Source organism: Pelobates fuscus, chromosome 1 (assembly GCF_036172605.1).
Source record: "Pelobates fuscus isolate aPelFus1 chromosome 1, aPelFus1.pri, whole genome shotgun sequence".
In the NCBI taxonomy this organism is placed as follows: Eukaryota; Metazoa; Chordata; class Amphibia; order Anura; family Pelobatidae; genus Pelobates; species Pelobates fuscus.
The window spans coordinates 89669270-89695005 of record NC_086317.1 but is presented as its reverse complement, the minus strand read 5'-3'; the positions used below and the strand labels follow the sequence as shown (position 1 = coordinate 89695005).

The following is a 25736-nucleotide window of genomic DNA, read 5'->3' as shown; positions in this document are numbered from 1 at the left end:
CCGTGACGGCATAGCACGCCGTAACGGCGTTAAGGGGTTAACCCTGCAATCTCTGAAGCTGCTATGTTTACATCTGAAGTGTTAAAACCTGGGGGACCTGGCACCCAGACCACTTTATTGAGCTGAAGTGGTCTGGGTGACTATAGTGTCCCTTTAATAGTGAAAAGTAGATCTTGGTTATAACACATTTATAAAAGATACCCACTGCCAAGCAGGTTTAAACTGCAAAATTGCAGTATAATTCAGTTTATATTATTTTATCTGCAGTCTTTTTGTACTAGTTTCTTTCATTCAAACAAGGGAATTGTTTGTTGATACAGTGTGTCAACATAGTAAAAAAAAAAAACGACAAAAAACCTTAGTAAACCGTGCCAGCTATGTTTCATTAAAAGGCAATATAAACAAACAAGCAATAGTTTGTGACAAGTCTGAAAGCTTCATAGGCCTGCTTTAGAACAATGGCTAGTAATAAATCATTGTTATAGCAGCACTACATGCATACATACAGTTTTTGACCTTAGAGTGTTCCTTTACATGGAACATAGAATTGTAAGAAAATTAAGGAGGAAATCTGTGGGGTTCTAAATCACTCATATTATTAAGGTATGCTAGTGAGCCTCGTGTCTTTGATGGCTGTCACTCAAATAATCATACTACTGCATGATGCGAAAGATTTATAAATGTTCTGCAAACAGAACATTTGAGCATAGCTGTAACAGTGAAGTAATCATCAAGAACATTAAATAGACACTCCAGTCACCATAAACGCTGGCGATCAGCTGACGCTCCGTTTCAATCAGTGGCTTCCCATTGGGAAAAAGAAACATACCTCTTAGATTTTTTTGAGAATGGTTTAACCCCTTAGGGTAAGAGTGCGGCCAGGGGACTCCTAACACCATAACAATGTAATTTAGACTAAGTTGTTATGGTTACCAGAGTGTTCCCTTTTTTTTTTTTTCATTCATATCTATAATAAATTGCCAATGCTTAAAAACATACAAAATAAACAGTCTGTTACATGTTGGCAAAAATTCCATAACCAATACAACACACTCTTTTAGAACAGTTTGACTTCTTACTTGGGGTCTTCTGCTCGGCACTGCTTCTGATGGATAGAGCCATCTGACACTCTCAGCCAGTGCTAGGGCTCTCCTGGCACCATAACCACTACAGCATGGTGCTTGGAGTGTTCCTTTAAAAGGTAAATGACTCCATCAGCCATTCATCTTTTTAAAGTAACACTCCAAGCAGCTTGCTGCAGTGGTTATGGTTTCAGTGTATGTAATCTCACTATACAACTTGATAAGCCCTTTGGGGTTTTAAAGTTTATAAACATTTTGCTTTTCTGCCAGAAGCAATATGCTATCACTTTGTCTTGTTCCATGAATGCAACAAACCAAAATTAATGACATTGCTAATCATGTACAGTTATTGGCATCAGTATATTATTTTAACTCCATTCTGCTTGTATACAAAGAAACCAGTCATGAGACAAACATTGAAGGTGAAAATGCTGCTACCTTGAAATAACAGAGCTAGGAACGCTTTGTAGAAGAAAAAGAAAAGCTTTTATGTGAACAAATAGACCTGGCATAATTGTTGTCAGGCTCGAAAACCTTTAATAAAAGACCTGTTGATAAGTGAGAGTAATATAAATGGTACAGGAAATTGATATCTGTCCCTGTATAACAGGAAATTGTCACTATAAACTCGTGACAGTGGAGTGTTTGTATTGTCAAGACTTGTTTTTCTATAGACTGACACTCCTGCTTATAAAAGGACAGGTGCGCTCTTAAACCTGCTACCTGTGCTCTACTATAGTGTGTTAATCCTTTGGCAAAATGCAGCCATGTGAAGCAACAAGAATAACACATTTCAATTTGCTTATGTAATATGTATTATTTAGGATATTGATGTATAATTATTTTTATTTGATGTATAATTAATCTCAGTATATAGGTTTGTGTGTATGTATGTATGTCTTAAAGCTAAGAAAAGGTAATACATGCTAATTATTTTCAAAATATTTTATTGTATACATTTCTTACTGTTTTAAATATATTGGTAAATATGACAGCAGTGAGGTAATGTGTTAAATATAGGGCCAGTGCAAGGAATTTTGTCTACACAGGTGAAGAAGCATTTTGCCTCCCCCAAAACGCATCTACACCTCTGTCTATTAACCCACTTTTTGCCCATGTTACTTATCCTTTCACCTTCTTTGTACATATTGCCATCTTTTTGTTTCTCTTTTTCCTTTTTGCATATTGTACCCCCTGTTTGTCATTATTTTCATGCTTTTGAGTCTTAATCACACCTTATGTGGCCTTCTAACCCCCTTATGTCTCCCCCCACCCTCCTTAATGTATCTTATCTCTTTTGTCTCTTACCACCCCTTGTGTCTCTCTCCCCTCTCTGTTTTTTCTTACTCTGTAGTGTGTGTGTGTGTCTGTCTGTCTTATGGACTCCCAGAGTAACTTATCTATACTTATCCAAATCTGTGTCTTGCTCTCCTAAAGAGCCACTCTCACCTCCAGCTCTGCTACTTTCCCACCTTGTTTGGTGGCTGTCACACTTGCTGCCTTGTTGTGTATTTGTACCCCACCTCATCTAGACTGTAAGGTTGTTTGAGCGGGGTCCTCCTCTACCTATTGTTCCTGTTTCACTGTGTAATTGTCTCATTTATTGTAAATTTGCCCCCCTTTTATAATATTGTAAAGCACTGCGGAATTAGTTAGGGCTATATATTTATACCTATAATAATAATAATAATAATAATAATGTGTGTGTATATATATATATATATTATAGAATTGAAGGAATGGTGCACTCAGGTCTTTTAACAGTAATAGTAGTGTTTATTCAAGTATATTATATATATAGATCAAGCACTTTTGTAATGTAATACTAGAATAAACACTACTATTAAAATGCCTGAGTGCACCATTCCTTCATATATATATATATATATGAAGGAATGGTGCACTCAGGCATTTTAATAGTAGTGTTTATTCTAGTATTACATTACAAAAGTGCTTGATCGGCATCTCGACTCATTTGGGTCTTTCTCAAGATCTTGATGTAGATATCGAATTGCGAACTAGTGCTGTTAACTTCATCAGGTGTGATCTTCAATTTTTTTGAATTACCAAGGAAAACCGAGGTGCCTCAGAGCACTTCTGTGCCAAAGCCCTGCGGGCAGCTAAGTATGTCATATTCAGGTGTTTTTGTTCATTTGTAGTCAAGCCTTCCGTGGGTTTAGATCGGAGGCAGGCCCAAGGATCTAGATCCATTCTACGCTGTAGCATCTGAGAACTGAGATCAATACATTTTTTGCCAGAATTCCGTTACTATGGGGCAAGACCACTCTTCCCCTCCTTCCCCTCTAACTCCTAAATCAGACAGACAAATTTGTAAATGCTTACTTAGGGTACTATGGTGCACCCAGATGATGTAATCCAGTTTGACTGCTTACAATGGTGGGGTGCCAGGCCACTATTGACATTATAGCCATTACAGCACGTACTAGTGGTTATGGTGCTGGGAGTAGTGTTCTTTTAAACGGGCTATTAGGAGATTACAGAAATGTTCTTTATTGATTTTTCCAAACTATAGTTATGCGGTATATACAGGAAGAACGTCCTATTAATGATTGCACTCCTATTCTTCTGATTTGAGCTGTGTATATCAATAACCATGCTACATTAGACAACCTTTATCGTGTAATGCCTTGACTTTGAAGCTGCACAAAAGTTAATGTCACATCTTCTTGTCGCTCCAAGTCCGTACAGGAGTGCATGGTTGTTAGTTAGCTGCTTACACTAAAGCATATACAGGTCACTCCATGGCACCCTGGATACCTGTTAAGAAAGATCTTTTGACCTAATCAAATCAGAAATAATCCAAACCTTTTTAGACTTAAAATCAAAATCAGTACTCCCTAATAAGGATTTTTTTCAGATCCTATATAGTGAAAAATCTCAGATTGCTTCATGAAAAGGAACAAATTATTAACATTAAGGACACAAAAAATTTGATTTAAAAATCCAACTTTCTACTATACTATACACTTAAAATCTTCACTGTCTAAATCGAAGTGACTTACATTTTAAGATTTTAAATAGATGGCATCTAGTCCCCAAAAAGATTAACAATGTGTCTCACTCAATTCTCGAATAGCTGGAGATGCGGGGCAAAGGTGGCAGATTTTCTCCATATTACTAAAGAACTATGGCAGGACGTTTGAGTAAAATTACATAAAATCTTAAAACGTACAATACTCCTAAAACCAGACTTGATGCTTTTACATCTTAATATACCTTGTATTAAAAAAAAAAAAAAAGAGATATTTGGACGAAGCTAATTATTGCAACGAATTGGAAAAACCCATCTAAACCTGATTGGTGTCTGATAAAACACCAATTACGTTCTCAACTACTTATGGAAAAATATATTCCAACTCCCAGCAATAAAAGGCTCAGATATACAGGTTTTTGGGATGAATTAATAAGATTATTGGAGACATTGTAGAAGTAAAAAGTGCAAATCTAACGGAAGTCTATGGACACGCAGGTTTCACCTCCCTCCTCTCTTTCTTATCTCTCATTCAAGAGAAAATGTACTATTATTTATATATGTATTTCTTTTTTCTTTTTCTTTTTTTTTCATTATGTACAACACTGTTCCTTAATGTTTGTGTAATGTCCAATATATGTAATCTGTGCATACTAGGCAACAAAGTTGGTCTAATACAATATAATGAAATAATAACAGAAAAGCACATTTTATACTAAGCCAATATTTACCTTATTATATTTGTTTATGCATAAAAAGAAAGATCTTTTGGCCTTTTCTCACTAGCAGAAGGCCTCATTCTTGGCATCAGATCCGGCCTTTCTATTTTCATGGCTTTACCATGGTCTTATACATTCTACCCAAAGCCTTTCTTAAGAAATACTCTATGTAGCTGATATGCTGCCTGGGAATGGAGTTTGTCCAATCTAGTGCCTGTTTTTTCTTCTCTTCTTTTATTCCATTTGGTTACCGGACTGGTAACACTTGGATTCCATTATTTTCTAATGTGTCGTTTCCATTACTACACAGTGAATACATTCTAGCTTACCATAGACATGTAATAATCTCATCATCGAGTATCTAATTATAAAATCCTGTTTATTAATATGTGTACCCCTAACTTTAGATCTGCTCTAAAAGCTTCTCTTCTTCTATAACGGCAAATGGTTTTTCTGTAAGATGTTGAAATAGCGCTGCTGAAATTTGCTTCCATACTGTGTTGCCCTATTCACTGTGTAGATGTATAGTTTATATAGTGACTCACATTATATGCTATTAAAGGGAAACTCCAGTGCCAGGAAAACAATGGCACTGCAGGTCCCCTCTCCCTCCCACCCCCGAATCCCTGGTTACTGAAGGGGTGAAAACCCCATCAGTAACTTACCAGAGGCAGCGACGATGTCCCACGTCGCTGCTTCTCCCTCCACGCCGTTCCTCATTCTGACTGCGTCGGCCAGTGGGCGAGACTGATCCTACCCACCAGCCGGGGAGACCTAATGCGCATGCGCGGTAGCGCATGCGCATTAGCGCTCCCCATAGGAAAGCATTGAAATGCTTTCCTATGGGGAAATGAGCGACGCTGCTAGGAACCAGTTAGTGCCCTCTAGTGGCTGTCTAGTAGACAGCCACTAGAGGTGGAGTTAACCCTGCAAGGTAATTATTGCAGTTTATAAAAAAACTGCAATAATTACACTTGCAGGGTTAAGAGTAGTGGGAGTTGGCACCCAGGCCACTCCAATGGGCAGAAGTGGTCTGGGTGCCTGGAGTGTCCCTTTAACCCTTTTAAAATAATGTATTAAACAGCTGCTGTTTCAATGTTGTAGAAAAATGCAGTGATGCAATAATACCCCATCTGAAATGTTTTCAGCATTGCTCCTTAAAAACACAATCTTCGTTGTGCAGATATAGCTAACTTTTTTTTTAATAGATGCTTAAATATTTACAGACATACAAGAGAGAAAATGTTGGATTGTCCAGGCATCCCAATCCTCCCTTTGTGACGAAGCTGCGTTGAGGTTGACGTACATATTGGCAGATTCTCTGCATTTTTGGCAACATTGGTCTTTGTTTAGCTTAATCTCAACCCTGTTACATTCATCTGCAGTTGTTTTATTTACAAATGAGTGGTGCCTGGTACTCTGAGTCTTATCTGACATTTTACAGCCAGTAATAATCCTTATTGAATCTCTTAGGGCAGCAATGTGGATAATTATAAAGCTAGTTTAAGTCTTTGTTATCTGTTATGAAAGGCCGTGCACACAACTAAAAGTTCATTAAAGAAAAATAAGTATTTTGCTCAGTGTCTGATCTTGAACTAGTGATTTTACAGCTGCTCAATTGTATTAATGTAATATAATTATTGATCAGAATCTACCTGTACCTTGTATCTTGTATCTTGTATGTCATTTCTTTTAAAACTTGTTATGCACGAGTAAAGTAGTTATGAGACAGGCAAAGTGAATAACATTGATTATATCATTACATTGGTACGTGTCAAGGGGTGGGATATATTAGGCAGCAAGTTAACAGTCAGTTCTTGAATTTCATGTGTTGGAAGCGGGAAAAATGGATAAGCTGAAAGAGTTGAGTGACTTTGACCAAATAGTGATGGCTAGACGACTGGGTCAGAGCATCTCCAAAACGGCAAGTCTTGTGGGGTGTTCCCGGTATGTAGTGGTTAGTAACTACCAAGAGTTGCATAAGGAAGGACCACTTACTGTGAACCTGTATCAGTGTTGTGTGCCCCTGGCTCATAGATGCTAGCCTGTCTGGTCCGATCACTCCAGAGCTGCTATAACTGAAATTACTGAAAAACGTGAAGGGACACCATAGTCCCCCAAACAACTCTAGCTTAAAGGGACACTCCAGGCACAATTACATCTAAACCAAGTTGTCTCAAGGGGTTAAACTGTTCTTACGCCGTGCATGTAGGAGGACAAACTGTTGTAACGCCAGAAAACAGGGCTTTAATGGTTATGATGCTTGGAGTAAACTTTAAATATACTTCTTAAAAAAATAAATATATATATAAATAAATAAATTGCCAGGCGATAAAGTTATTCTCTACTAGTTTAAAAAAATCCACTCCAATTTTTTTTGTTCTTCTTTATTACTGGTGACACCCGCTATTGTCATTCTGTAATGCAATAGCAAAGGGTAAAGTCTGTCATTTATTTTTAGTCCCTCGGTAATGGACTATAACTACAACTCTCGCATCTGCTCACTCAAATTCATCGATGGAGATGTTTACACATATTTATTTCTCACAGGGTATTGTCGTTTTTTTTCTTTTTCTTTTTTTAACTAGTCTGGCTTCAATTTTCTGTAACTCTTGCTTGTTTTATTTTGCAATTTGTTTACAGAAGTTTCCATGATCTGATTATGTGCTCCAATTGATAGATAGATCTATGTGGCCAATGGAAATTATAGACATAAGGAAAACATTTGCAGTTATTGAGATAAAAACAAATCAGCAAGTGCAGAATTGACAAGTGGAAATTCATCCCAGACTGCACAATCTGAGTATTTCAGCCTATTCAATTCAACCGACCTTCACTGTATTAACTATGAGCTGAGTCTCACACGACATTCCCAAATAAACAAACATACAAAGCACCATAAATACTACATGTGATTGTTGTGGGTATGGTGCAAAAGGAGCTGTGAAGTCCATTGTTTTATTTTTATTTTTATTTAGTGTAATTTTTGGGGGGGTCAATTCTTTAAATGAAAGCTGGATAGTCCTCTAAGCCCACCTGCTCTGCTGGAGATGTCACATTGAAGAAGCTCACCTTGAGCAAGGGGTTATAGAACCAGTCAACAATGCCATACTTAAAGGACCACTATAGGCACCCAGACCACTTCAGCTTAATGAAGTGGTCTGGGTGCCTGGTCCAGCTAGGTTTAACCCTTTTTGCTGTAAACATATCAGTTTCAGAGAAATCTGCTATGTTTACACTAGGGTTAATCCAGCCTCTAGTGGCTGTCTCGTTAACAGCCGCTAGAGGCGCTTCTGCGCTTCTCACTGTGATTTTCACAGTGGGAAGACGATTGCGTCCATAGGAAAGCATTGGGAATAATTTAAACTCTCTATAATTTATACGTTTAAAACGTATTAATTCATTGTACGTGAGAGCTGCTGGTACTAGGGATATTGTTTTATGTTGTAGAAACATCCAATTTTAATAAGGGCCCTGTGTTATTTTACTATTTGTTTTGTTGTATGAGTTCATTCTATCCAACCCAGCTGTGTATATGTTTGTAATGGTGGTATAATGAAAGACAAGCCTGCTTGAGTTATACCAGAATGTTTGTTTTAGTCACTTCTTACTGTAGAAACTGTTGCAGAATGAATACAAAATAAATTGGGTTCTTCTCATCATATCCCACCTGCATTATATAGATTAGTAGAGTTAGGTGAAAAGCCTTGTCTGTCATGGCAGCCCTATATAAAGTGTGTTGTGCTCTCCAGATGTATTGCAACAAGTCTCTGCACACAGATGGGCTGTGAATTCTTTATTAGACTTTGTTGAAATCTGCTGTCCTCTCTGTATAACAAATGATCTTGATAACTCAAGAAACATTTCACTTCATTTGTTATGTATAGAGTGTAGGAGACCTCTTCCTTTTTTTTTTTCAACTGACAACCTACAGACTCGCACTCATCAATTCAGTCTTTATATCCGTGTATTCACCCATCCAGGGATTCCATACTTTTGTCAGTCAACCCATGCCATTGGTCTGTAAGTCCGTCTGCTATCCAGGGTTTGTTTAATCTTTTTAAAAGTGGGTGTATTTGCATAAGATGACATTGCTATTCCTTTTTGGAGTAATTCATGATGAACGAACACTCCAAGCACCATAACCCCCACAGCTTCTCTGTCCGTTTGCTAATTTAAAAACACAAACATGTATTCCGAACCCTATAGCGTTAAAACCACCATTTAGGTGACTTTTCACCCCCCTTAACCCTTGTAAAAGGTAATAAAATGCACTTTATTTTGCGCTGGCCATGCCCCCGATCCACCTCCTTGCTGACATCATCAGAATTTCTGATTACAGCCAATCCAAAGCTTTCCCATAGGGAAAGCATTTGATTTGCTAAAATCTTCAAAAAGATGGGGCCAAACACTGGCCTGGCCAATTATCACCTCCTCATAGAGATGCATTGAATCAGTGCATCTCTATGTGAAAAATTCAGCGTCATCATGCAGAACGTGGAGATGCTTGATGGCAGTGCTGCACCAGGAAGCACCTCCAGTGGCCATCTGAAGAGTGACCACTGGAGGTGTCCCTAGAGGGCACTGCCTTTTCTCTGACAAAACATTTTTCATGAAAATGCCTGAAGGGAATGATAATACTCTCCAGAACAAATACAATAAGCTGTAGTTGTTTTGCTGACTATAGTGTCCTTTTAATATATTTGCTCTTTATTGGTGTGTTCTCTACGAGCTGCTGTTAAATGTAAAAGTAAACCATGGCCTTTCATAAACCTTTATGCATAAAAACGGATAGGCTAAATCTATTTGTATGTTGCCAGTATGACCTGCATCAATCACAGAGTGAAAGGAGACAATGTAAGTAAGGTTACTTGTGTTTATTGTTGCCTTCTTTTCAAACTGGGAATGTATTCAGACGTACTCTCTTGTTCTTAATATTTCACTGCAATATCACCATGTAATTCTTCTTCTTTGTCGTTTTCTTTTTTTTTTTTTTCTTTTTTTTTTTTTTTTTTAGACATCAGTAGGAGAGAGCCTTCAAAAAGAAGCTTTAAAAAAGAGAGTTATGAAACAAGTAAGTGACACATTTCAGACTTTTTATTATTTACAGTTTCTGAGTAAGAAGTGCAGCTTCACAGATGTGCTATAAAATGTAGAAAACTCAATTTTTTCGTGTAAAAGTGTATTGCGTTATTTGGCAAAGGTGGTTACCAAACCATATAAGGCAGCTGGTTTTGTTGTAGATCATATTCAGCTTGAATTCCAAGCTCAAACAGGAATATAAGTTCGAAGCCTTGCTTCTTAACTAAACGGTGCCTTCAAAGCAAATAGAATATAGATTTTGAACCCAGAACATTTATTGACAGAAGAGCAAAGAATGTATATCTGGGTTCTCCCTAGTTTACTTTGTACATTTTTTCAATCTCCAGGAATCTGTGCACCTTATTGGGACACATTTTTCCAGCACGCCATCTTTTTGAAAGAAACTGTAACTTTGCTCCTGTACATTTTATTAATCCGCTTCATTGTCTTCTTCTTATCCCTTACCCCTTTGATACTGCTCAGCACAACTGAATACTCGCCTGCTCCAGTGATTACCGTAACCGTCCCTGGGATTTACGCTGATTTATATTTGAGTCCTATATCAGTACTTATCAGGAAACCTAACTCTGGTGGGACCTGAACCCCTGGGTCTCACTTTCTGCTGCTGTACACTGCTTGTTGTGCCACTATGGAACCTGTTATGGAATCTCTTTGATTCTGACCCACCTGATATTTGCTGATTACTTGTTTTGTAGGGCACCTTTGGGTAACACATACCCTGACATTGATGAATAGTCTAGTATTTATTGTGTAGGGCACCTGTGGATAACACAAACCCTGACATTGATGACTAGTCCAGTATTTCTTCAAGCAGTGATTCCTGACAGCGTCTTAGGAAATATAGTTCCCAAGTCTCTGGTGTGTCAAGGTTAGCCATCATTGCCTTAGTTAATGTTGAGTGAAGTAATCTAAAGTTAGTCTAAAAGTAGGCAGGAAGTGTGTTTACTTTAACAGTGTTTATGGACTCAGATGTAACATTCTATATTATTGAAGTTGTAATGATATTTTGAGTAGCTCATAAGCTGTTTTTTCCTAATTCAAGACCAAGTTGGAAATCCAGAAAGCTCTTGAGGAAGATTCCTCTGTATATGAATATGATAATGTATACGAGGACTTGCAGAAGAAGAAGGAGGAGAGTAGTGCCAAAATGCTGGCTGGCAAGGACAAAAAGGTGAGATTCTGGTCAATGTCATGCCATTTTGTGTATTTAATGCCATATCGTATAGCTGTGCATTTCCAAAATACTTCCCTGTGCAATAAAAGTGCTGGACATTACATTTATAAACACCCTGGCATAGCTATTCTGCAGGATTTTAAATCCAGGATGTTGTTTAGATAGTTTACTAATGTAGGCAGGTCTCAATAAGATATTTGGGGGGCAACCTGCACAGTTCAGTATCTGGGCCACAGGGTCCGTCCCTGATCCCACCCACAGGTCCCACACCTGAGTCCACTCACAGGGAGTGGAGTATATGTGTGGTGTGTTATTGTAGAGTTAATGTGCGTGTTTATAAAATGTGTGTGTATATATTGTGCAATGTGTGTCTTTTTAAAGAATGAAGTGTGTGCGTATAGTGGATTCATTGTTTGTGTGTAAGGGCTGCATTGTGGGTTACTGTGTGTGTGTGTGTGTGTGAGGGATCCATTGTGTGTTTCTGTGTGTCCAGTGTTTAAGGTGTGTGTCTTTGCGTGTGTAAGAAATTCATTGTATTTTTCTGTGTGTGTAGTGTGTAAGGGAAGCAGTTTGTGTTTGTGTATGTAGTGTGTAAGGGAAGCAGTTTGTGTTTGTGTATGTAGTGTGTAAGGGATGCATTGTGTGTTTCTGTGTTTGTGTATGTATCTGTAAGGGGTTGCATTGTGCATTTGTGTGTGTATCCGTAAGGGGTTGCAGTGTGTGTGTGTGTGTGTGTGTGTGTGTGTGTGTAAGGAGTGCATTGTGGGTTAGGATATGGTAGTTTTTTTTTGGGAGGGGTAAGTAGCAGCTTTTTATTTATTTTAACGTTTATTCCCTTTTCTCTAGGGAAGTATCTCCTGTATCTAGGTATGGGGGACACAGCATTCCCCGGTGGTCCGATGGTATTGTAGAGGCTCTCAGCCTTCACCTCTGCTGGGTGAAGGCTCTTCTCAAAAGCACAGCAGTACGGAGTGTTGCCGTCGTAACAGTGGCAGTGCTGTGAAAGCTAAAACCTGTGTGTGTTTGGGTATAAATGCACATACAAATATATATATATACACAAACACACATCGGTTTTAGCTTTCACAGCACTGCCACTGTTACGACGGCAACACTCCATATTGCTGTGCTCTTATGTTTGGTGGAGCCATTTCCTGGTCAGGACGGGGCATGCCACTGAAAGGTTCATTAAAATGGTAATTGTTTTGCTTAATGTTTTTATATATATATATATATATTTGCAGTGATGTTACTACGGTAAAGGATTCTGGGTGGGCATATGCAAATTAGTTCAACAATGAATCACATTTTTGCCTCATTCCATTTTAAACATGGATTCATTTGAGTCTGTGTTTGCTGTATACAACAGCTTTGAAACACAACTTGGGAAAATATGCAAAGCCAGTGAACCACTCATGAACAGCTGTTTCATTGTTAATGCAAATCATCATCAGCAGGAGGTTGGTTACTGGTTTGCTAGTGAGGCTTGGCAGTGCTTTCATATGGGGCTTCCGAATAAGCTGGAGGTCCTCATGCATAGCGGGAGGAATTCCAGCGCTGTTTAACCCCTTAAGGATGTAGGACGGTTCAGGACCGTCATCGGCATTTTTTCATTGCCGACCGACGACGGTCCTGAACCGTCCTAAATTTAAAATGTACTTACCCAATCGCCGTCGTTCCCCCGGCGGCGATCGGCGGTGCTCCCGTTGTGGGGAGACTGCCTGCAGCCCAGACAGTCTCCCCATGGCGAATTAGGACCCCTGTGGCCATGTGATCGCCCAACAGGGAGACCACATGGTCACAATAGGTGTCCATGTGTCTGCCTGCAGGGGGACTGTCTGTGCTGACAGGCAGTCTCTCTGCATGTGTAAAATCAAAAAAAAATATTAAAGTTATAGTTAATAAAAAAAAATTATTATTATATATGATATATAGACATATATTATACCTATATAATATATGTCTATATATCATATATATAATGTCATGCTAAGTGTATTTTTATATTAATATGTACATATATTAATATAAAAATACACTTATAATTAAATTACACACGTGTATATATATAATATATATAATAACTATATATATATTATTATAAAATACAAATAATAAGTAATTTAAATTAAATTAAACATGTAAAAATAATAATAAAAATGTAAAAAAAAATTATATATCTATACGAAATTTTATTCTAACTGTATTTTGATATTAATATATATATATTTATATCAAAATACACTTAGAATGAAATTGTATATATAAATAAATAAAAAGAATACGAACTATTCATATGTCCATATACAAAATTTACATAAATAATTATATAAATATACACGTAGACTATGCATATATATTTAAATTCTACGTGCGTATTTATGTAATATTTTTACATAATTAAGTTATTTTATTGATTGCAATTTAAGGGACCTACCTGCCAACCCAGGCCGAAAGTCCAGAGAATTTAATTTGCTATCACTGTATTTTACCCTGTAACGTTCTACGACACCCTAAAACCTGTACATGGGGGGTACTGTTTTACTCGGGAGACTTCGCTGAACACAAATATTAGTGATTCAAAACAGTAAAACATATCACAGTGATGATATTGTCAGTGAAAGTGACTTTTTTGCATTTTTCCCACACAAACAGCACTTTTACTGATGATATAATTGTTGTGATACATTTTCCAGTTTTGAAACACTAATATTTGTGTTCAGCAAAGTCTCCTGAGTATAACAGTACCCCCCATGTACAGGTTTTATAGCGTTTTTGAAAGTTACAGGGTCAAATATATGGGTCAAATATTTTTACATTGAAAATGGCCAGGTTGGTTACGTTGCCTTTGAGAGCGTATGGTAGCCCAGGAATGATAATTACCCCCATGATGGCATACCATTTGCAAAAGAAGACAACCCAAGGTATTGCAAATGGGGTATGTCCAGTCTTTTTTAGTAACCACTTAGTCACAAACACTGGCCAAAATTAGCGTTCAATTTAGTTTTTTACTTTTTTCACACACAAACAAATATGAACGCTAACTTTGGCCAGTGTTTGCGACTAACTGGCTACTAAAAAAGTCTGGACATACCCCATATTGAATACCCTGGGTTGTCTACTTTAAAAAAAATATGTACATGTGGGGTGTTGTTCAGCGATTTATGACAGATAATAGTGTTACAATGTCACTATTGATACATTTTAAAAATGTATGTTTTGAAACCGCAATATCCTACTTGTACTTATAGCCCTATAACATGCAAAAAAATAGCAAAAAGCATGTAAACACTGGGTATTTTTAAACTCAGGACAACATTTTGAATCTATTTAGCAGTTTTTTTCATTCGCTTTTGTAGATGAGTAAAAGATTTTTCACATAAAAGTCAAAAAACATGTATTTTTTTTCAATTTTTCATCATATTTTTTCATTTTTAAAAAATTAAATTACATGAGATTATATAAATAATGGTATGTAATGAAAGCCCCTTTTGTCCTGAAAAAAACAATATATAATTTGTATGGGAACAGTAAATGAGAGAGCGGAAAATTACAGCTAAACACAAACACCACAAAAGTGTAAAAAGATGCCTGGTCGCAAATGTACAACATCGCAAAAACAGTCCGGTCCTTAAGGGGTTAAAACACTTTTCGTGTTCTATGAACACGGAAGTCCCTCTAGTGGCTGTCTGATAGACAGGCACTAGAGGAGGATTTAACCCTGCAAGGTAAATATTGCAGTTTATAAAAACTGCAATAATTACACTTCCAAGGTTAATGTTGGTGGGAGTTGGCACCCAGACCACTCCAATGGGCAGAAGTGGTCTGGGTGCCTGGAGTGTCCCTTTAAATAATAACTTTTAGAAAAATATTGTTACATGCAAGGTTTGAATTACTTTCCTTTTTATCTGAGAGAGATTAACTCCCATGTCTACACGTCAGGCTCAGAAATACAAAGTACATTTGAAAATTATAAGGTGAAGGACTCAAGTGTGCATCGCATTAAAATCAACCAATTATACTGTCTATTTACTTTGTCTTAAAATGGCTGGCATATGTGCAGAAACTAAATATTCAAAACTGACTCCTAGCTCCTCTTTTATATATAGATAATGTATTAAAAACATTAAGCAAAACAATTACCATTTTTAAGAACCTTTCAGTGGCATGCCCCGTCCTGACCAGGAAATGGCTCCACCAATTAGCAGCCACTCATTCTGGTCTGTGGGGGTCTGATTTACAGGACTTTATGGCATAAGTACTGATAGTGGCAGAGCCAAGTACTCTGCTACAGCTTGGCTTAATCTCAATGAGCAATATAATCCAAATTGTGCATGTGGTGAGTTATTGTCTGTCTCAAAACTTCAGTGATTTTTACAAAGCCATTATAACACAGCCATTATAAGTCACATATCCACTGTGGAATGATACAAAGAACACTTGACTTTACTAGTTTGGAAGTGTCAATTATTTTACATAATGATATATGAATCAACACAACATATTGAATAAACTGTTACATCATACAATCATAGCCCGTAGATTGTTCTAAATCTCACATTTGCCTTCTTTGTTTCCAGCCTAAATATATCCAGAATATCTTACAAGCAGTGGAGGTGAGGAAGAAGGAACAGGAGAAAAGGATGGAAAAGAAGATCCAGAAGGAACGTGAAATGGAAGGAGAGGAGTTCCAGGACAAGGAAGCTTTTGTCACATCTGCTTACAAAAAAAGATTACAAGAGAAAGCTGAAGAAGAAGCACAAGAGAGAAGGCAGGCAGAGATGGAGGGTACAATCCTATCATTGTTTAATTCCTATATGTCCTTAATCGTCATCCTTTATTAATACCTGGTTTCCCATTATACACCATCCCACTTATTGCTACCTGACAGGTCTAAGTGTACGACAGAATCACTACCGTCACTTCTTTCCTGCAGCCTTGATGTGATGCACGATGTGTGAAAAGTGCAAGGTCCATAAAATTACTGATGTGAAAAAAAAACAACGATTTAAGACTTGATTTCAGAATCCCTTCCATTTGTTTCTACCTAAAATCTGAGCCAACATCTGAGCCAATTTGGTTCACACTTGTGCAGAGCTTTATATACCCATTTCCCCTATTTCAGAAATGCTGTTTTTACAATTCCTAATGAGCAGCTAGACATCTCTTCTTTCCATCACTTCACCATTTACCTTTTCTGAGAATTACCTTACGAGGGATACTGCCAAGTTCAGCTGCTGAGTCTAGTGAACTTTGTAAATACTTCAGCATTTTACTGTGCATGCTGGCCGTTCATTTATTATTATTTTGATTTGCTGTACTGTACTAGTTATGGTGCCTTGAATGACCCTTTGTGTTTTAAATATATCTTTATCTTCTATTATTTGCTTGGTTACAGCTTCTCTTGATGTGACAAAACAAAAGGACCTTAGTGGTTTCTACAGACATCTGTTAAATCAAACTGTTGGGGAAGAGGAAACCCCCGAGTGTAGCTTGCGTAATCCTGGGTAAGATGTTTAAATTTCTACCCTCTTTATGGTTGTGTGATGATTAGAGAGCCTTCTCCTATCCTTTTCTGTTATTGTGAGACATTAGACGCAGGCTTCCCCAAACTCTGGCCCTCCAGATGTTGCTGAACTACAACTCCCATGATTCTATGAATGAAATAGAATCATGGGAGTTTTAGTTCAGCAACATCTGGAGGGCCGGAGTTTGGGGAACCCTGCATTAGAGGATCAGCAAACCAGGCTAAAGTGCAACAATTCCTTAAGTCAGAAGAAACAAAAATTGAAGATGTAACACTAGACTAGCGATAACAAATTAGGCTCTGTCGACTAGGAACCACAAATTATGAAATAATTACATCGTAATCCTTAATTTGCATTTTATTATGGAATGACAGTCCCAAAAGGGTGATACAGGCACAGTAAAATCCAGTTTCCTTTTCAAATGTTAAATTGAGGCACTTACGGTTATGCTGCATTTACACTATTAATATGTCTCAGGCAGCGGCATACAATATCCATTGGAGTAGTAGAATACATGTAGAAATTATAGTTTTGTAGGCATGTACAACTTAATCTAAATATTTGTTCTTAAACTTGAAATCCAGTAATTGTAGAGTACTGAAAAGTAGCATATAAAGATTATCCTGCATTCCTGAATTTCCAGAAATTGGTGAAAACGTAACAGTAACAAATCTCATACATGTAAACACCAGTAAAGTGTACACTGTGCCACAGATACTGTAAAACAACAATATTGTCAGAATTCATACAAAAACAGTTGATGCAGACTAGCCCACAGATGGATATTTGCGTGCCATAGACACAATATGCTGAGACCATAGACACAATATGCTGGGGCACCAAGATATCTACAGCTCTACATATGTTTTCCCGTTGTCCTGTGCCACCATTAATGTATAATCTATACAGAGTCATTACCTACCACTTACCACTTAGTTTACTTCAAAATACTCAAATATTAGTTAATTTGTTAATCACACTGCACAGATAACAAATAGTAACTAAAAACACAGTAGGTCTAATTAAAAAAAAAATAGAAATAAAAATACAGGTTTGGTATTAAATAGGGCTGCAAGTTCACATGAATAGTCGGTGGATGGTGGTATTCAACCCATTATTCTGGAACTATGACCCGGTGATGCTCAAATGAACACAAATTTTAAGGATGTTTTCTGAGCAACACTTGATTTTATCATTACCCCAAATATACAAGCTAAGCAATAAAGTAAAAATCTCAGTGCTGGTTTTCCTGGATGATAAGTCTATTGATTAATCCTCAGATTTGGTAAAATCCGATTGATTTCTAATGCCTCACGTTAAAGAGGCATATAAGAAACAAACCATCCTTTGTACTGAATATATGTAAAACCTAAAACGCAGACACATTTTATTCATTTATTTACTTATTGGGCACTGGCTCCTGTCTTAGGTTGTTCAGTAAAAAGGGAAAATTTTGAGCTACTTACCTCAAGTCCAAAACTAAAAATGTTAACTTAAAGTAATCTATTCCACTATCAAGCAAATATGCATTAACATTTGTTACTTGAAAGTGTTTTTGTCTTGTTTCTTCCTGCTTGCTTTAGAATAAAACTGGAAAAGTCAAAAGGATATTCCGATGAACACAACCAAGAGAGCGGTGCAGAAATACCAGCGCAAACAAGCAACGTGAAGATGGAAGAAAATATAGATGCTGATAGTGATTTGGGAAGTGTGTCTAGTGAGGAAGAGAGCACACCCGATAAAAAGAAAGCAGCCCCTGAGAGCAAGCCAGATAAAGACGAAAGAAAAGGCGACAGCCACAAAGCTACGAAAAAAACTAGACGTTCAAGTTCTTCCACCGAAGAAGAGGAGTACCAGGAACAAAAGGGCAGACACAAGGAAGCTAGTGGCACGGGTCGGTCAGAGAGAGACATGTATCAAAAATACAGAGATTACGACAGAGAATATGAAGAAAGACAACAGCATTGGGATTACAACAGCCGAGATCGACACAGGGCTTGGGAAGAGCAAGATTACAGAGCAAGAGATAGAGACAGAAAGGAGAATGAGGGTGGAAACAGGGATACAAGAAGGGAGCGAGATCGAGAGTATTCTGACAGAGATAGGGAAAGGGATCGGGATAGGTATAGGGAACAGGGGTGGAAACACAGAGAAAAGGAGGAAAAAGAGAGAAGGCAAGATAGGACAGACAAGGAAAAACATAGACATTCAGATAAGAGAGACCGGTCAGATAAAGATAAGAAAAACAAATCCGACAAGGAAAAAAGCCCACTACTCTCAGAGCATCATGATGACACAATTCATGTAAAACCTGCTGACGTCAAGCGCAAAGTTGAAGACTCCGAGAAGGTGGAAGAAACCCAAAACCAGGCTTCCTCCATGAGCAGCAAGTTTGCCAAGCGTACCAACGAAGAGACTGTATTATCAGCCAGAGACCGTTATCTTGCAAGGCAAATGGCAAGATTTGGAAACAAAGCATATGTAGAAAAAGAGGAGGACTAGTAATGTTATGATTGAAAAGTGGGGTTTTGGTGGTTGTGTTAAGTGGACATTGAGGACTACTTCAATGAAGCAAGTCTTGTGTGTCTAGATTTGTGGCAATATTTTTAATACACGTCTAGGTGCAGGGTGTTTCATCAGACAGGGATGCAAAAATCCATTTGATATATTCTTTCCTGTTGAGGCTGTTCTATTTTTGTTGTTTTTCAAAACAGTTGTAACGATTTGTGCAAATAAAAGTATTTATGCTGCAGTGATTGTAATTGGAATATCTTCTCAGTTTTAGTTTTTGTTTCCGTCAAATCAATTTAATCGTTGGTACCAACATCTGCTCATATCCATGGACTTCTTTTCATATTGTTTGGAAGTCTTTGCTTGTTAAAATATTACCAGTGTCTGGTAAAAACACCAGAAGAAGTGTTTACAAGGAGAGTGGGATTGGCCATAGTTAACCAGTTAAGTGGCAAATATGTGCAAAAGACATTGGACAGTGATTCTCTGGGCATATCTCTGACTCTACAAGGATTAAAGGACCACTATAGACACCCAGATCACTTCAGCTTAATGAAGAGGTCTGGGTGCCTGGTCCATCTAGGATTAACCCTTTCTGCTGTAAACATAGCAGTTTCAGAGAAACTGCTATGTTTACCTATGGGTTAATCCAGCCTCTAGTGGCTGTCTCATTGACAGCCGCTAGAGATGCTTCCGCGCTTCTCACTGTGATTTTCACAGTGAGAAGACGCCAGCGTCCATAGGAAAGCATTGAGAATGCTTTCCTATGGGCTGGCTGAATGCGCGCGTGGCTCTTGCCGTGCATGCGCATTCAGCCGATGACGGGAAAGGAGGCGGAGAGTCCCCAACGCCGAGGAAGCCCGGCGGTGGAGAAAAAGGTATGTGTTTAACCCCTTCCTCACCCTAGAGCCCGGCGGGAGGGGGACCCCTAAGGGTGGGGGGACCTAGAGACCCTATAGTGCCAGGAAAACAAGTATTTTTCCTGGCACTATAGTGGTCCTTTAAATGCATACCTACCACTTTATTAGTTTTCCTGTCTGGATTATATTTTTGTTGCTGTTACATTACTTCCCAGACAAATTAAGACTGCATAAAAAAATATTTTAGTTTCTATTTCGTAAATGTAATCTCTCCTGGAGGTCTGCCTCCCTCGTGGATTTTGTAGCTGGAAAGGCCTCATCACGTTCTTAATTTTCACCACCTTGCTTAGGAAGTGACGATTTTCAAAACTATTCATTTGGTTGTATCATCTATCATTCCTTTATTTTTGATAAAGATGATAAATTCCCTTCAAGAGATGTAAACTAATTTTGTGTCTCAAGCAATTATAAAGAAAAAGGAACAAATTTGTAACAAATGTAACATGCCACCATCTACTGTGTTGTTCACAAACGGTTTAACTCCAAAGTCTGTGCTCCAGCTTTGTATCGCTCAATTCCGTTGTCTTTCCCGCATTCTTAAAACCTAGAGAAGGAAAGTCTCAGGCAAGGGTGCCAGTGACCTAAAGGTAAGGTGGCACTCACAGGACTCGCCAACTTGCCAGAACCCTGCTATCGCTTCCTTCAACTGTGTCTGTAGTAGGAGTGGGCCGAAGCTTGCATACCGGATGTAATACTTCCTATGGATTTGGAGTGGAACTCAACTGTAGAATTATAATTAGGAGAACCCTTAGGTTTTAATAGAATAATTAGGAGAGAGAGAATAATTTTTAAATAAGGTTTTTTTAATAGTGGATTGATGAGAACAGTCTCCGTAATGTGAAGAACACAAAATTAAGATAATTTTAGTTCGATGAGAAGGGTTCCTGTAGCCTTAAGGAACACGATATGTATAAAGTTTGAAGAGAATCGTTCCTGTAGCTTTAAGGGAACAATATGAAGATAGTTAGATGAGAAGAGTTCCTGTAGCTTTAAGGAACGAGACATGCAGATGTAGGAATGCAATGAGTTCCTGTAGCTTTAAGGAACTCAATATGAAGATAGTTTGATGATGAGAGTTCCTGTAGCTTTAAGGAACACAATATGGAGATAGTTTAATGAGAGAGTCCCTGTAGCTTTAAGGAACACAATATGTAGAAAGTTTGATGAGAGAGTTCCTGTAGCTTTAAGGAACACAATATGGAGATAGTTTAATGAGGGAGTCCCTGTAGCTTTAAGGAACACAATATGTAGAAAGTTTGATGAGAGAGTTCCTGTAGCTTTAAGGAACACAATATGGAGATAGTTTAATGAGGGAGTCCCTGTAGCTTTAAGGAACACAATATGTAGAAAGTTTGATGAGAGAGTTCCTGTAGCTTTAAGGAACACAATATGGAGATAGTTTAATGAGAGAGTTCCTGTAGCTTTAAGGAACACAATATGGAGATAGGTTGATGAGAGAGTTCCTGTAGCTTTAAGGAACTCGAGTATAATTTTAGTGACTTATTTTTATATAGAAAGTTCATAAGACGAATCCATGTGAATAAGTTCATGTAGTATATACAATAATAACTTACAATTAATCTCAGTAAGAAGACATGTAGGGAAAACTGAAGTGCCAATGGAAAGGTAATGATCCAACAATATAACTTGCGTTGATGATGATGATCTTTACGAAGCAGAGATTATCCAAAGGTAATCCGAGTCAATTGGAAGGAGAATGGAGATCAGCGGTTACAAAAATCCAGGTTCGGTACACGTAATTCGTAGAAAGAGAGAGCTTGTTTGTAGCCGGTCTGATTGATCAGGAAGCTTCAAAATAATCAAGCACTTTAAGTCTGGCGTGGTTCCTCTAAGTAGCGTGAGGAAGCCGCGTCAGAGGAGGCGTGTCAATAGTCCGTGAACTCGGAAGTGTCGGATCGTGGCGAAGCCGCTAGTTAAGTTCTGACACCGGAGGAGCTTGTAAGCATGTCCTTGACAGCAATCTCAAAGCGATGGGCCCAGATGACTGCTACCAAGACTCCAGTTTTATTAAAGCGGCACTGTCATGCCGAACTTAACTTTCCTCAATCTCTTCCTCTTCTCCCCCTCTCTCCGGATCTGTTATTCTTTTCTTCCTGTCTTCTTTAGTTTTCTTTAAAATCATAAGACAAAGTAGGGACTCTTTGCCTTATGGAGGATTCCTCCGCTTGACCAGCTCTGACCAGCAGAGGAGCAAAGTGTGCTTCATTTCCGCTGGTCAGAGCAATTTTCTCATGATCCCTAGCTTTCCTCCCTGTTCCCACAATGCTTCCTGTCAGTATTGCCGAACGTCCTGTCACTTACACAGAACGCCGTCAAAACTGCCGAATTGCATCCTAACAGAATGAGAAGAGTTTTTCCATTCGTGTTAGGATGCAATTCGGTACTTTGTTCGTATCGGAATTTCATTCTAATGAATGAAACTCCGATCCTATTCATTGCCGCGGCTGCATCTTGCAGCCGCTTAGTAGATAGCTCCCTGATACCGTGGGAATTAGGGAGTTATCTACTAAAAGGCTGAAAGACCTAAATTGGTCTTTCAGCCAAATTTACTAATACTAAGTAAAGATTACTTAGTATTAGTAAATAATATGCCCCTACTCGATATATCGCGAGTAGGGGCATGTGTAGCAAGCAGTGAGCAGGCTATAGCTGTAAGAAAAACCTAATAACCCCCCCGCGCGCGGCTGGTGTCCTGCCCCCACCCCTGCGCGGTGGGTGGGGGCCCTAATAAAACAATAAGGGGGGGGGACCTACTGTCCGCCCCCCCTGGCCCCCACCCCTGTGCGGTGGGTGGGGGTCCTAATAAAACAATAGGGGGGGACCTATTGTCCTGGCCCCCACCCCTGCGCGGTGGGTGGGGGCCCTAATACAACAAAAAGGAGGGGGGACCTACTGTCCTCCCCCCCTGGCCCCCACCCCTGCGCGGTGGGTGGGGGCCCTAATAAAACAATAAGGGGGGGGACCTACTGTCCGCCCCCCCTGGCCCCCACCCCTGTGCGGTGGGTGGGGGTCCTAATAAAACAATAGGGGGGACCTACTGTCCTCCCCCCTGGCCCCCACCCCTGCGCGGTGGGTGGGGGCCCTAATACAACAAAAAGGAGGGGGGACCTACTGTCCTCCCCCCCTGGCCCCCACCCCTGCGCGGTGGGTGGGGGCCCTAATAAAACAATAAGGGGGGGGACCTACTGTCCGCCCCCCTGGCCCCCACCCCTGTGCGGTGGGTGGGGGTCCTAATAAAACAATAGGGGGGACCTACTGTCCTCCCCCCTGGCCCCCACCCCTGCGCGGTGGGTGGGGGCCCTAATACAACAAAAAGGAGGGGGGACCTACTGTCCTCCCCCCCTGGCCCCCACCCCTGCGCGGTGGGTGGGGGCCCTAATAAAACAAAAAGGGGGGGACCTACTGTCCTCCCCCCTGGCCCCCACCCCTGAGGGGTGGGTGGGGGCCCTAAATAAAGATAGGGGGAATCTACTGTCCTCCCCTCCGGCCCCCACCCCTGAGCGGTGGTTGGGGGCCCTAAATAAAGATAGGGGGGGGACCTACTGTCCTCCCCCCCGGCCCCCTCCCCTGAGCGGTGGGTGGAGGCCCTAATAAAACAATAAGGGGGGACCTACTGTCCTCCCCCCTGGCCCCCACCCCTGCACGGTGGGTGGGGGCCCTAATACAACAAAAAGGAGGGGGGACCTACTGTCCTCCCCCCCTGGCCCCCACCCCTGCGCGGTGGGTGGGGGCCCTAATAAAACAAAAAGGGGGGGACCTACTGTCCTCCCCCCTGGCCCCCACCCCTGCGCGGTGGGTGGGGGCCCTAATACAACAAAAAGGAGGGGGGACCTACTGTCCTCCCCCCCTGGCCCCCACCCCTGCGCGGTGGGTGGGGGCCCTAATAAAACAAAAAGGGGGGGACCTACTGTCCTCCCCCCTGGCCCCCACCCCTGAGGGGTGGGTGGGGGCCCTAAATAAAGATAGGGGGGAATCTACTGTCCTCCCCTCCGGCCCCCACCCCTGAGCGGTGGTTGGGGGCCCTAAATAAAGATAGGGGGGGGACCTACTGTCCTCCCCCCCGGCCCCCTCCCCTGAGCGGTGGGTGGAGGCCCTAATAAAACAATAAGGGGGGACCTACTGTCCTCCCCCCTGGCCCCCACCCCTGCGCGGTGGGTGGGGGCCCTAATACAACAAAAAGGAGGGGGGACCTACTGTCCTCCCCCCCTGGCCCCCACCCCTGCGCGGTGGGTGGGGGCCCTAATAAAACAAAAAGGGGGGGACCTACTGTCCTCCCCCCTGGCCCCCACCCCTGAGGGGTGGGTGGGGGCCCTAAATAAAGATAGGGGGGAACCTACTGTCCTCCCCTCCGACCCCCACCCCTGAGCGGTGGTTGGGGGCCCTAAATAAAGATAGGGGGGGGACCTACTGTCCTCCCCCCCGGCCCCCTCCCCTGAGCGGTGGGTGGAGGCCCTAATAAAACAATAAGGGGGGACCTACTGTCCTCCCCCCTGGCCCCCACCCCTGCGCGGTGGGTGGGGGCCCTAATACAACAATAAGGAGGGGGGACCTACTGTCCTCCCCCCCTGGCCCCCACCCCTGCGCGGTGGGTGGGGGCCCTAATAAAACAAAAAGGGGGGGAACCTACTGTCCTCCCCCCCGGCCCCCTCCCCTGAGCGGTGGGTGGAGGCCCTAATAAAACAATAAGGGGGGACCTACTGTCCTCCCCCCTGGCCCCCACCCCTGCGCGGTGGGTGGGGGCCCTAATACAACAAAAAGGAGGGGGGACCTACTGTCCTCCCCCCCTGGCCCCCACCCCTGCGCGGTGGGTGGGGGCCCTAATAAAACAAAAAGGGGGGGACCTACTGTCCTCCCCCCCTGGCCCCCACCCCTGTGCGGTGGGTGGGGGTCCTAATAAAACAATAGGGGGGGACCTACTGTCCTCCCCCCCGGCCCCCACCCCTGCGCGGTGGGTGGGGGCCCTAATACAACAATAAGGAGGGGGGACCTACTGTCCTCCCCCCCTGGCCCCCACCCCTGCGCAGTGGGTGGGGGCCCTAATAAAACAAAAAGGGGGGGAACCTACTGTCCTCCCCCCCGGCCCCCACCCCTAAGCGGTGGGTGGGGGCCCTAAATAAAGATAGGGGGGAACCTACTGTCCTCCCCTCCGGCCCCCACCCCTGAGCGGTGGTTGGGGGCCCTAAATAAAGATAGGGGGGGGACCTACTGTCCTCCCCCCCGGCCCCCTCCCCTGAGCGGTGGGTGGAGGCCCTAATAAAACAATAAGGGGGGACCTACTGTCCTCCCCCCTGGCCCCCACCCCTGCGCGGTGGGTGGGGGCCCTAATACAACAATAAGGAGGGGGGACCTACTGTCCTCCCCCCCTGGCCCCCACCCCTGCGCGGTGGGTGGGGGCCCTAATAAAACAAAAAGGGGGGGAACCTACTGTCCTCCCCCCCGGCCCCCACCCCTAAGCGGTGGGTGGGGGCCCTAAATAAAGATAGGGGGGGACCTACTGTCCTCCCCCCCGGCCCCCACCCCTGAGCGGTGGTTGGGGGCCCTAAATAAAGATGGGGGGGACCTACTGTCCTCCTCCCAGCCCCCTCCCCTGAGCGGTGGGTGGGGGCCCTAATAAAACAATAAGGGGGGGGACCTACTGTCCGCCCCCCCTGGCCCCCACCCCTGTGCGGTGGGTGGGGGTCCTAAT

The 25736-nt window shown here is 41.5% G+C and overlaps 1 protein-coding gene across 3 annotated transcripts in view; it reads left to right on the top strand.

The window, feature by feature from the left end:
- NSRP1 (nuclear speckle splicing regulatory protein 1) overlaps positions 1 to 19350 on the top strand; it is a 40565-nt gene extending 21215 nt beyond the window's left edge. The window contains exons 1-6 of one of the 3 annotated variants that reach the window (XM_063450039.1): positions 9811 to 9867; positions 10651 to 10764; positions 10939 to 11067; positions 15651 to 15858; positions 16469 to 16577; positions 18182 to 19350. In XM_063450039.1, the coding sequence (XP_063306109.1) occupies positions 11044 to 11067; positions 15651 to 15858; positions 16469 to 16577; positions 18182 to 19100 (1260 nt within the window). In that variant the 5' untranslated portion in view covers positions 9811 to 9867; positions 10651 to 10764; positions 10939 to 11043 and the 3' untranslated portion in view covers positions 19101 to 19350. Of the gene's footprint in view, positions 1 to 9810; positions 9868 to 10452; positions 10765 to 10938; positions 11068 to 15650; positions 15859 to 16468; positions 16578 to 18181 lie in introns of those variants that run through there. The other 2 variants (XM_063450037.1, XM_063450038.1) reach the window with 2 other exon arrangements.
- Positions 19351 to 25736: the final 6386 nt, after the last annotated feature.